At 37.6% G+C, this 13,325-nt stretch overlaps 1 protein-coding gene across 1 annotated transcript; it reads left to right on the forward strand.

Annotated features, from left to right (window-relative positions):
• The first annotated feature begins 1,499 nt into the window (after positions 1-1,499).
• Positions 1,500-6,739, forward strand: LOC140227177 (probable RING finger protein 207 homolog). The gene is made up of 2 exons (XM_072307608.1): positions 1,500-2,723; positions 6,704-6,739. Exons 1-2 carry the CDS (start codon positions 1,500-1,502, stop codon positions 6,737-6,739), a joined length of 1,260 nt encoding a protein of 419 aa, XP_072163709.1.
• The last annotated feature ends 6,586 nt before the right edge of the window (positions 6,740-13,325 follow it).

The following is a 13,325-nucleotide window of genomic DNA, read 5'->3' on the forward strand; positions in this document are numbered from 1 at the left end:
ACTCAAATCAAATGGACTCTCCTTACCTATCTAAATATTGGAAAGAAAGCAAAAACTGAGAAAAGAGGCTGTGAAGTACAGTGTCTATTCTTTACCAAACCGTGCTGGCTGTGCGATGAATGGGACAAAAAACAGGAAATAAACCACCAGAGTAACAACAATGAAGGGATTATTAGATTAAACTGAAATTAGGCATGCCTCATTAACACATTCTGTTCCTAATTAATGCCAACTTTCAAAGCAGTAGCACTATTCTTTCAAAAGTTATTAGAGTTGAAATTGAAGAGTGTGGACAAGGTTTTGCAGAAATGAAAAAGGGATTCTAAAGACACATCTAATCACACTATTCTACCGAAAAAGTTCGAGATAAACTACTAAAAAAACACACTTTCCTGCCCGTTTTATGATACCAAATTTTAGCATAACGTAAAAGAAGACTCGCTCTTTCAGAAAGTATGAAAAAGTCAAGTTCGGCTAGGTTGACCGATTTCACTTATTTTCAGTCCTCACGCAAAATCAGTGTGTGCGACTCTATGTTCGTTTTGAGGTGCACGGTCACATATATAATTGCAAATTCCAAGGAAAGCTTCTTACTGTTATTGGCTTCAAAAGCCCAGAGTGAAACGTTGGGAAGATTTAGAATGTCTTCAAGAACACAAAACGTTTTTTTTTTTATTTCATAGTGAAAAATCGATTTTTTTTTTTTTTAAACCTTAAAATGCTATGCACTGTTATCAATGGTATCAAAGTAATTGATGGTATACATATTGTTTCATACAATCATGTCTACATCATGAATTTTGTGATCGTTATATTTATTTTGTTCAGCATGAAATAAAAAAAAATCCATATCATACACCTCACCTGTAATTAATACTACAAGAAGAATGTATATCAATATCACCTTTGTCGCAATTGTATTGTTTTGCATTTATAGTGACAACTTAAACATAAATATGCCATCAACATTTTGAAAATGCCAATGTATTACAGTTGTAGACTCCATATTATAATATTTATATAATATGCCTATATACAGGGTCACGATTTTAAAAATACATCCCTCATCATAGCTGCTGGAATAATCTCATATTTGTATGAGTGCATCAAAATTAATTATCTTATTGTTGAACAAAATGAATACTTCTTTACGATACTGAAAAGTAATATCATATCATTACTATGTCTCACCATCCTATATGACAGGCTCATCAGATAACAGATTGTGGTCTCCTTCAATTAAATGAACTTTGATAAATTAGCAACATCGAACTTCACACAAAGCATACATAGTACATGATATCACGTACTAAAAAAAAATGTGTTTAATCATTACGTTCGATTTTAGAAATGCAAAAATTCTCACAGCTTTTTCGAGCTATACAACTTTCCATTTTCTATTAAGAGGGCCTATACTAAAGATATACATGTATTTGTGCTGACGCTTGCTAATGCGTTCACCTCTGTCTTTATTGCTGTTAGACAGACAGAAAGACACGATGGCAACGTTTCATCAAATCAGCAGCCAGGAACTTGAGTGTCCTATCTGTCTGACACTTTTCAACCAACCTAAATCACTGAAATGTTCTCACACCTTCTGCATAGACTGTCTGGAACGTATCTTTCAAACTCAGCCAAACCAACAAATTATAACATGCCCTGTGTGCAGGGAAGGAACGCCTGTACCCAGTGGAGATATGAGTGAGTTACAAACAAATGAACGCTTGAGTTCTCTCGTGGACGAAGTGAAGACAAAGAATCCAACATGCACAAATTGTGGGGTAGACCAAGAGTCTCCAACTCTGTCGTACTGTCAGGACTGTGGGAGTTATATGTGTAAATCATGTGAGATAAACCACTTTGCCTTTAAACCGGTCTCCAATCACAAAGTGGTGCCCATCGGTGACATGCTCTCGGGAAAAGTTCCTCTCAGGAGTCGACGGAAATGTGAGAAACACCCCAGCGCTGATGAAGACTGTTTCTGTACCCATTGTCGGGAGTATTTCTGCATTACGTGTGGGACGTTCGATCACATGCAAAAGGGTCATCCGCTGGAAAAGGCAGCTGTCCATGAGGAAAAATTAATGACAAATATCAAGGAGTTACAAAAAGAGGCAAAATCAAAGAAAACAACCATCGAAAATCACATCGATTTCATAGAAACACAACGCAATGAAATAACAGCTATGCTGAGAAAGCTCGATGATGACATCGACAAGACGTACGAAGAATACATGCAGCTATTGTCAGCCAGGAGAGAAGACCTGAAATATCAAGTGAAACGATTGTCTGAAAAATTTGAGAAGGAATTACAGGCCATGGAGGAAGAGGGTCACCAAGCAATTCTTCAAATGAACGCAATGGAAGAGCTGGTGGCTCACGGTATGAAGGTACCTCTAGAGAAAGACGCCTTGTTTGCACACGACACATTGTGTGAGAACTTGAAGAGCTTTCTGGGACGAGATGATCCTGACGACCAATCGCCGAGAGGTGTGGCTGAACAAGCTCGGAAGATTTCATTCCGTAGACAGATGAAGGTCAATGAAATTTGTCTTGGAGAGCTGAAGAGCTGCGATGTCAAAGCAGACGTAGAGCTTCCAGTCAAAAACATCCTAAACTGCATCACTCGTGCACCAGACGGTAAGATAGCGGTGGGATCGTTTGGAGGCGGAATCCATCTTTACTCCCCTGATGGCGAGTTCCAGCAGACCGTGCTGAAGAATGTCAGTATCAATGAAATTGGATCCCTCTCTAATGGTCGAAGTGTTGTATGTGATTCAAAAAACAATGTGTTATTATACACTCCACAGTGGGAGAAACTTGACGTCACTTTCGAGACGTTGAGTTGTAATGAAGGAGGGCTTGGTGCTCTCACTGTGGATAGAGATGATAATATCTACGTGGGTTATTTGAAGCCAAAAAATATCCAGGTATTTACCCAACATGGTGGTAAGGCAGTTAGGGAAATAATGTGTGATGGATATACACCTTTGCAATAATATTCTCCTTTCAATCCACGGGAAGCCTGATATTAACGGATAACACACATGTCGTGTGCCTTGATAGTAAGGGGAAGAAGGAGAATGTCTTGAAGGTGAAAGAGGGTATGTCAGTCTACCCAACTGTTTGTCGAGATGATTCGGTCATTGTAGCTTGGGAGAAGCACGAGGAGGGTCTCGTCAGTATCGATCGATACACGAGAGATTTGGAGTACATGCATACCATTATCACTGATTTCAAAATACTATCAGAAATGGACTGGTGCTGTCTACAAGAGTTTGAGAGTGGTGAGATAGCTTTCTGCACTAACGATAGACTTTATATATTTGATGTGAAATGCGAAGTGTGATAGATGTTGTTCTTTTGCAGTGATAGCATGAAAAAAATGGATTCTCTAGTTTTGATATTCTAAGTAAATACAATACACTATGGATGCATACACATGTAATAATGTTATTGGGAGCACATGTGTCACGTCTATTATTAACACGAATATTCTATAATTATAAGGAGCTCAATCATGTCATAATGTTACAGTATTGTGAATGATTGACCTTTCCAAACGTAAAACAACGTATGCAACAACATTTGTTTTGCGTTGTTAGTTCTCTAAATGTTACATTGTTTAGGGCAAATGCTCTTGAACTGAAATCAGTGAAAATCTATTATATTCACCGTAAGTTCCAAAGTGGTTTGGGGATCATTGTAATGGCGGGTGTACATAACTCCCTGTAGCGAAGGCCTATATAGTATTATGAATGGGTATCCAAGATTCTGTAAGTTTTGGCATATACGTGCATCATTGTCTGTATATTATATACAATATAAAAGTCCTCCAAAAAAATAATTGACAATGTCAATAACTATGACCTATCATACGAATCATGACTTTTGTCAGTGAAAGCGACTATCATTATTATTTTTTTTTTTGGGGGGGGGGGGGCATAAAAGTATTGTGGCTGGAAAACGTTGGTTCCTTTTTTGTGTGTGTATTTCCTAGCATGGTGTATAGGTTACGATGCTGTGTTGAGTTATCAATACGGATATTGACACGACACGACTTCGAGTGCCGTTCTCAAGTTTGAACTATGAGCTGAAGAGAGCACTCTTTCTGGACCAGGCAGGTAATGTGTGCACACTGTACAAATGTCTAGAATGTCTAACGTGCCTGTATTACTCTCCCCATCGCTCTGAATCCATTGTCCTTCACTTCCTCCATAGTCACTAGCCATTCTAAACATCCGTCTAAATGTTTGGTGAGTGTATACTTTGGGTAAAACCATTTATATAAAGTAATATACAACGGCTAGATATCTTCATTATATAGAATAAATTGACGTGTGTTTACATAAAAAGGATGTAACAGTTGAGATTCACACCCCCCCCCCCCAACTCAGGCTGTCATCCATATACATATTATACTTTTTGTTTTGTTTTGTTTTCCCCTGATTTTTAGACATAGCTCTTTTAACCCTAAAAAGACTGGGCTATTTTGGTAGCTCAAAAGACTGGGGGGGGGGGGGCGGGGGGGCGGGGGGGCGGGGGGGGGGCGGCCTCAAGGGCCCCCCTCCCCCTTAAGATCTCGGCCGTGGATCGGGCGATCGCCGCAGAACTTTGCACAATGGTAGTGTGCGATGTAATCTACGAGGTCGTGTTTTTAAATTTTAGAAAATAGTCTTCTTTTATTTTATTTTGATTAATTATGATAATTCATGCAAGAAATCAGAATCTTTCATCTAAATCAGTAAATAAAGCTCCAAAAGTGCTCATTTTTGGAATAATTAATCTTTGTGGCATTCTTAGCAAATGTACTTGAAAAAAAAATTCGGTATCAAAATTAATTTCTTCAAGAATTTCTTATGTATTTCCTTGTTTTTTCGACCTTTTGATTTTGTTGTTTTTTGTAAAAAAAAAATTTGTCACAGACACTTTTTGAAGCATAATGCTCCTAAAGCAAACTAATTTTAGCCATTGAGAGTAAAAATAAGCATATTTATATGAACCATGTGAAAAAACTCAATTTGCATTGACTTTGTACACAAAATCACATTTTTTAGCCATTTTTGGCCTCACGTGCATGTACAAAAGGTCATGTAACTTCAGAACCGTACCCCAGGCGTCACAAATTTGGTGTCAAAATGTGCGGGAATCTCAAAAGAAAAAAGTCATGGAGCATCGCGGCGAGAGCATTGCGTGTTGCAGAGTAATCGTGCGAAATGTCGAGGGGGGGGGGGGGGCCTCCGAGCCCCCCCTCCCCCGTGCAGTTAGGGTTAAACATGAAATGGGGTTAGGATTTTGACCCCCTATCACTGTCCCGACCCTATTTCATGATTGGTTGAGAAAGATTCAAAAGTCATCCCTTATCAAAAATATTTCTGGAAAATTACTGAAATCGCTTAATACCGTATTTCAATGATTTTTATATTTTTTTCGTAATTGAGAGCCTAAACTGTATCCTTGTTCCCTAAAATCCAGGAAAGCGCAGATGACCACCTGAGTTACCAGTGGGGGGAATTTAGAATGTTCAGAATTTCTGGTATTTTCTTATCGTAAAAGAAGAGAAAAATAGTTTGAATATTAGAAACTTTAGTCGGCACTAAACAGACAATATAACTTTAAGTCTCATCACATTTTATTCTACTTGAGCATCACAAGTCTGACCATGATTGAGCAGTAGCAAGCAGGAGACAGTATTAGGTTTTGTAGATCCATTTTAGTATGAGTGATATGACATGACTGAAATGGAATGCAGAAGAAAAACAAATCGTTTGATGGATTATTACATGAGCCTCAATTATTATGTAAACCTAAAATTCACCGAGCCCTTAAAACCTTGATATGATTTTAAGCTCAAATGTGATGTAAATAACTTTGTATTACTTTCGATCATGGGTTGTGTGACATTACCAAACCGAAAACCTAATAGACAAGAAATGTATACTCCGTTGTTTACTGACTCCGCTCAGCACCAATATCATCACAATATTTCAAATTTGGTAGACGTACGTTTCCAGGAATTCTAGGTTTGCTTTTGATATGCCTTGCCCCGGTTTGATCGACAAGTAGATAAACTGAACATTTCGATTTATTGTTGAATCAGATTAGTTTGCATTGTTTGTATTCATGTCTCAGTATGCTCAATAATGCTTTGAATAAGATTATAATTTAGGTATTGTTTTGTATGACGAGTAGTGTAGCTCGATCTTGAAACCCAGCAGTTCACATCCCACAGGACTTGTTGCTGCTGCTGCTGCTGCTGTTATTGTTTTTGTTCTTGTTTTTGTTGTTGTTGTTGTTGTTGTTGTTGTTGTGGCTGTTGTTTTAAAGAGCTAGAGATGTGAGATTGTATAGTTGTTGTGTTCCGCAAAATAAAACTAAAATTGCTTTCGTGACGTTTTCGTGAAGTCTATCGAATTCGGATTAATTATCATAGATACTTAATTTTGCTTTTCTCTCTTATTCGTCGTACTCATTCTCAATCTATTTTTCCTATACTTTTTATCTCGGTGATCAATCATATCCTGTGCTTCGCGTGTGCTGGTATAGACCCTTCAACTTCTCTTTCTTCTCACCCTTTCCCTCTCTTTTCCTGTTTTCGTGTCTCTTTCTGTTTCTCCTTCAAGTAATTTCTTCTTTTCTTTCTCTCTCCTTTTCTTTCATTCTATTTTTTTTGTTTTTTCCCCTCTCTCTTTCTCTTTAACAGGAGAGCTTCCTTGGGTTTGCCTGTCTGCCTGTTTGATTATTTTGTATAAGTATGTACGTGCGTGTACGTGCTTTTTTTTTTTATCCAAGCAACTTTATTAATTGCTTCCTTGGTGGTATTAACTTTGTTCAATATTAAGTTCTATTGTCTACGTGGAGACTGCAAAGTACAAGCTTCGTTTTTCAATACGTCTCCTCCATTTCATGCAACTTTGATTTTAATCCAATATCATCTGAAAGTGATGTGTGTAGTATTGATGCTATCATGAATTTCTCCAATAGTGGTTCGTATGGGGTTAATCAGGTCTGCAGATTGTTTACAAACGTAATGACTGTGACGTTATTTCACTCTCTCTGAATGACACGACTGATGTCGGTAATCCATTTTGAGTGTCTCTACTTCTCTTGGCTCATCTTGACTTCAAGCAAAGCGAAAGGGGAGAGGAGAGGAGAGAGAGGAGGAGGAGAGGATGAGAGAGAAGAAAAGAGGGGAGGCTTGGATGGAAGAGAATGATGGAAAAGACAAGAAGTCAGTCAAAGTATAATGTTAGTGTAATGAACAATAGGTGGCGCTCTTTCTCATGACAGCTCAGCCACTTGAACATGCCGTATGACAGTATGAGTCACTGATGCGTACTTACATAACGATGTCATGGAAATCTAATTTAATGCTTTGCTCACATTACGGTCAGAGCATTCCACAAACTTGAATCAAGTATATGTAGGTTCACCTATTCGTTACAAATGGTGTAGCATAATATAATTGCGTTCTTCCGAATCGTATTTTGCAATGACCATTAACAATTATATTGGAATAATGCACATATCGTTTGACAGTACAATGCACGAGGACTCTTTATAATTATGATTGAAGCAAAAATAACGGCATGAATCTTTGCAGGGAATATCTCTTTAAGTATAGGTTGTGTGAATTGGCTAAATGAACACTATACTATGTTTAACGGCTCTGATATATGCTCTAAATGTATTAAAGTTTTGTGAAACGTGACATCTACTTTTTTTCTTTAAAAAAAAAGGGTAAATAAAATCGCTTTGGGGTAGTGGGCCAGTCAATAATTCATACACTCCTGAAAATATCAAATTTATCATACTCATAATACTTGTCATGCTCGTATACATTACTCAAAGAAGCGGGCAGAAATCTTTGGTGCACATCATTAAAAGTTGTATTGATATCAAGAAGAATGTGGATGAGATTTTGCTAGTGTGTCTCCTTTCGATGCCATTCGATTCCGAGACTGCACATTTCAAATCACCAGTCTGTGGAATGTAGGGAGAGAGAAATTACATTCAGTGAGTATTTTCTACCCTTCAGTTATTTAGCCCTTCCTAAATCAGTCGATTTATTTTGTTGAAAACTTCAGTTCTATTCATTTCATCATTCTTGAAAACAAATTTAGTTTAACCTTCTTCCTTGGCATCCCAATTACCATTACATGATTTAGAAAATAGTTTTGGTATAGATTTATAAAGAAATATCTTTTACGCATGTCAAATAATCAACGATTCAGGAAAAACGCAACATGTTTGATTCCAATATTTCTTTTTCATGACAATAGCAAACGTTGAAACTATTAATTTTGAGTGTAGTGTATTCACACGACTGTAATTCACTGAATTTCAAGTTCAATTTTTGAAACAGTCAACCAAGATCAAGGATATACAGCTGCAAGGATCTATGGTAATGTTCAGGAAATTAAGGAAAATAAAGATACCATGGCATATAGAACACAATGTTCAGCATGTGATGATATTTTCTATTTCGCAAAACCGGGATACATTGGCTGTTTGGATATTGACATCGAACATCCAGAATGTGAACCAGTCGATATTGAGGCTGCCGATATCTCACTGTGAATCAACTAGGCGATGAGTTCTCTCTTCATAAACAACAGACAGAATAATATATCTAGTCTAGCTAGGATCAGATTTATCAGTCTAGTCTTGATGTACTATTTGAGAGACTTGGGTCTATCTCAGACTGTGATGGGTGCTATGATAATAAATTCGAATAACAGTTGATGTTTGTGTAGGCCTTGTTATCACAATCACTTTCAACATTATTGTAATACTGCATGATCATTCAAGCTAATGAGCGCTTCTACCATGTCTACGGAACATTTATAAAATGGACTAAGAAAGTAAGAAAACAAGGAAATAATCCGTCTAGTTTAGGTGCATTTACATGATCGTCTGGCTTTTACATCATAAACTTTCTTCATCGGTCTATCATTTCAGCAGAATGCGTAAAACCGTTAGGGCCCACTTATAACGTGTATATACCCTTTCAAACAGAACTATACATAATGATATTGATCTGAATCACGACAATTGTTTACTTGCCATGTTCTTGGTCAATATACCCTAGGCCTACTTATTTTGGATTAAGTGGCTTTGGTGTATCATGGCGCGTCTGTAACTCTGGCAGGTGTAATCAAGATAACAACTATTTGGTTGAGAATAGTGCCTCTTGTTTTGGAAGAATAGCTGAACGAAGGAATGGTCAATTAGACTTGTAAAACACGCAAATGCAGCTCTTATAGGATTGTATCAAATTTGGAAGAATTTAGGTCAGTCAGCGATCGTTATCATGGAATCTGGTTGACAAGGGTCTCGTAATAAAGTGACCCAACAGCAGCTTTGGACTACAATCCTTTAAGTGTGTGTGTGCGTGTGTGTGTGCGTTTAACTGGTTTCCCGCTAACGATTGGGTAAACGTGAACATTTTTTCTGACTATTTGTCTTCGCGACAGACAGATAAGACATAAAACTGGTCATGTAACCCAAACCATCTGCCCGATTGGCCGGAAGTAGATCGATGATCTATAAATTATGTAATTTTGTCTGATTGTAGAGAGATGACTACCCTGAAGAGATAAGCTCAGGTCATTTTCCTCTTTATAGACATATTTAGAACTATGTACTTATACAGCTATGAAGTTACTGACGATCGACTCGGCAAGTTTTCACTTTTTTGGTTTCGGAAATCCATTTTGGGTGATGTCCGAAATCGAATAAAAGGGGTGAAATTGTGAATTCCTTCAGATGAGAAAGATAAGGAGAAAACTTACGATGAAACTGAGTATGTCTGTACACAGCACAAAGTTTTGCTCTTTGTCATAGCTTGATAAGTCTGATGAACTAAAGAAACCAGATAATTACCTAACAGAAGGATAAATTACATGATTTCAAAATAACCACTTGTCACTTGATTCCTCAGTTTATCCCTGAAGTGATTCTTTAACATGAAAATTTGTGTTTATATCTTTCTCTTTTGGGAAAATCATGTGCTATAAATTTCCGACAGACACATTGTAGTTGAAATGTGGGGAAAACCCGCTTCTCTAAAAGTTGGCAGTGTAAAGGTCACGGTAAATACACCCACTCCTCTAATACTGAGTAGGTGCTTTAACAATGGCCCGTCCATTTTGTGAATGCTGCTTACCTCTCTCACCCAAAACTATCTCTTGATATTCTGTGTGGGTTTTAAAAGTAACATTTAATCTTATTTGTGTTCCCACCTCTCCTAATGCTGAACAGACATCAGGCTGTACTCCATGCCTACATGCAGCCCTACTTCAGAGCCAGACATAAATCAGCAATATTGAGCCCGGAAGTACGGCATACGTGGTAAGCATACGAAACAATATAAACTCACTCGTGTTACTTGTAGTGACACGTAGTTTCACACTGAATGCATGCTTGGTGAATTATGCTTAGAATCGATTCTCCCTCGTGCGTTTGGTGAACACTTCTTCTAGCTATTATTTTGCTGGTTTTGGTCAACATGTGTAACCCCAAAACCTATGTTGATAACAATTGTAACTTGATAGTACGCCAAGAAGACTGGGTTAGCCTGTTGTAATAATACTCAGTTCTGTTTGATTAAAAATATTGGCAATCGTCTCCGTTCGAAATAAAACAACGCTTAAGGATTTTATCAGACATTAGTGCAAACAAATTTACTTCTGTGTATTAGGAGATATAAGTAGAACTTAGGTTATAAGTAGAACTTAGGTTCGAATCCTGCTCGAGTATGTACGCCCATGATTTTTTTATCATGGCTACTACTAAAACACTGATCAATTCAGTGCTTATTTACGTCGATGTAGGGCAATTTGTCAATCAGTTGCAATGAAAACATCTCGACGGAAGAATTTCATAAATTTGAATAACAAAGCAGTACCCGCTGCATGCTATAAGGATTAGAACCAACACTTGCTGTCGGGCGAAAGCTCGGTGGTCTAGTGGAGATGACGCCTGTCCGGTGATCAGGAGGTCGTAGGTTCGAATCCTGCTCGAGTATGTACGCCCATGATTTTTTTATCATGGCTACTACTAAAACACTGATCAATTCAGTGCTTATTTACGTCGATGTAGGGCAATTTGTCAATCAGTTGCAATGAAAACATCTCGACGGAAGAATTTCATAAATTTGAATAAGTAGAACTTAATCTGCACAGATCAGAACTCATTCGGACTTCCCTTTTATTTTGTTCAAAATGGCCTGCTCAATCACTTTGTGGTTTTAAACAACACTGGTATGAAATCAATGAAACATAAAAGAGAGGGGGCTATTCATACATGTAATATTCTTGGAACTCAATCTGTCCGCAGATTTCCACTTTGTAATATTCAAAGAGTGCTATGTATATTGTGCAGCTAACTGGTCCATCAAATGATAATGCTTGATTCTAGACATATTTGCTTCTCTTAGGCGCTTAAGTCCCCCCAAACTTGTTACCATGACAACGAAATTCCAGGAATATTAGCAAAGTTCATGAGTGTACCCATACTACCTTCAAATCGCAACACACATAACGTGCGAAGTTGTGGATCCGGTTATATCACATCAGAACTTCTATATCTGTAAAACTGTTCTTTTCTTCTCTTTCTTTTTCTTACCTTATCCTTTCTTTAGTCAAGGATGCGATTGATTTCCTCCTCAAATATTGAAGTGTTGAGATTTTATGACTTGAAAACGAAAATTTGGCCATCGCTCCAGAAAGATGAGCGAGGATACATGTTGGAAGAAGGCGCTATGAGGCTCTGTCACTATTTGTTGTCTCTTTACGTTTTCTGTTTGAGTTTTAAGTTTGTCTGTTTGCTTGTTTGTTTTTGGTTGTTGTTGTTGTTGTTGTTTTTGTTTTGTTTTTTGTTTTTGTTTTGTTTTTGTTTTGTGTTTTGTGTTTGACTGGTTGTTTGTTTTTTTTTTTGGGGGGGGGTCATCCGAAATGGAGTCATTGATTGCTTAATCAGCAATGAAAGGATGATGCTAGACTAAAAAGGAATCCTATCAAAGTTTTCACAAAATGACGCTGAATATTCAAATAAAATGGAGTTATTTACACACAGTGGCTGGGAAGGGATACAAGAAGCCAATCATGACGGCATTGAAATCATTCCCATAGTCTACGTGAACATCCTTTTCTTCTTGGTGTTAGATTCATTTGATGCGAGCAAACACAGAAGGGACATCGAGTCCACAGTGACTGTAGATCACAATTAACTGACTGCCTTCCGTTACACAAAGGATGAAAGGACCTCCTCCATTACTCATTTACTTTCATTCATTGCACCCTATTTTTAGGAAGTCCTTAATATCGGAAACTATTAAAGGGGATGGCTAGTAACTGATTAGTGGGAATCAGTGGGAATGCTGGGGATGATTGTTACAATTCTCGTTGGATTCATTTAAGAGTACATTATACACTGGACAGCAAAAGAAAGTACCCACTTCTGTCAAAGGCCGCACACCAAAATTCAACCCCTAGAAATAAAAAAAAAAATTGTACACAGGTATGCTGCAATATCCATTAGTACAATCACATACCCAATAGCAAGTGATTATCTTTATAACACAGAAAAAATGACATGCACATCATCTTGGTCACTGAATCAAAAGTCACAAAATGTCACAGACTGAGCCTTACAAGCCTTACAAGACGTGGCATAATTTTCCTGATGAAAGCTTGCTTAGACCAGAGTAAAGTAATGACGAGTCTAAAGAGCTAACTGATTTTATTCTGAGAATTAGGATAATCAGCAAGGATAGCATCTCTAAATACAGAATACACTCATTAACATCATTTTGACAAAACAGGTGTTCACTTTGTCATATTGGTTGTTTAAAAATGTTGTCCATTCAGTGGCCATTTTTGCGTGGTGGAAAGTGCTTTTGTGTGGGACTTTTGATTTAGTGACCAAGATGCATGGCATGTCAAGTTCTTCTTTGTTATGAAGACATTCACTTGCTTATGTGCATGTGATTAGTAAGGGGCATTGTAGCACACCTGTGTACAAAAATGTTTTATTTCTAGGGGGTGAATTTTTGTGTACGGCCTTTGACAGAAGTGGGTACTTTCTTTTGCTGTCCAGTGTATTTCTATTGTTGTGTGAAAATCATTTGCTTCAGAATGGTCTCATATTCAAGTAATGTGCAGTTTAATGTTTCCAGGTTAGCATGACTGTAAAATGACGGGGCGATCATTAACGGCGTGTCGCCCCGTCATTGTACACTTTTTTTTATTTGCTCAAATCTGCTAATGCTTGTCGATGTATTTAATACCATCTTCTGTTTCTTTTGCTAATAAACAGGCACC

This window comes from Diadema setosum, chromosome 4 (genome assembly GCF_964275005.1).
Source record: "Diadema setosum chromosome 4, eeDiaSeto1, whole genome shotgun sequence".
Taxonomy (NCBI): Eukaryota; Metazoa; Echinodermata; class Echinoidea; order Diadematoida; family Diadematidae; genus Diadema; species Diadema setosum.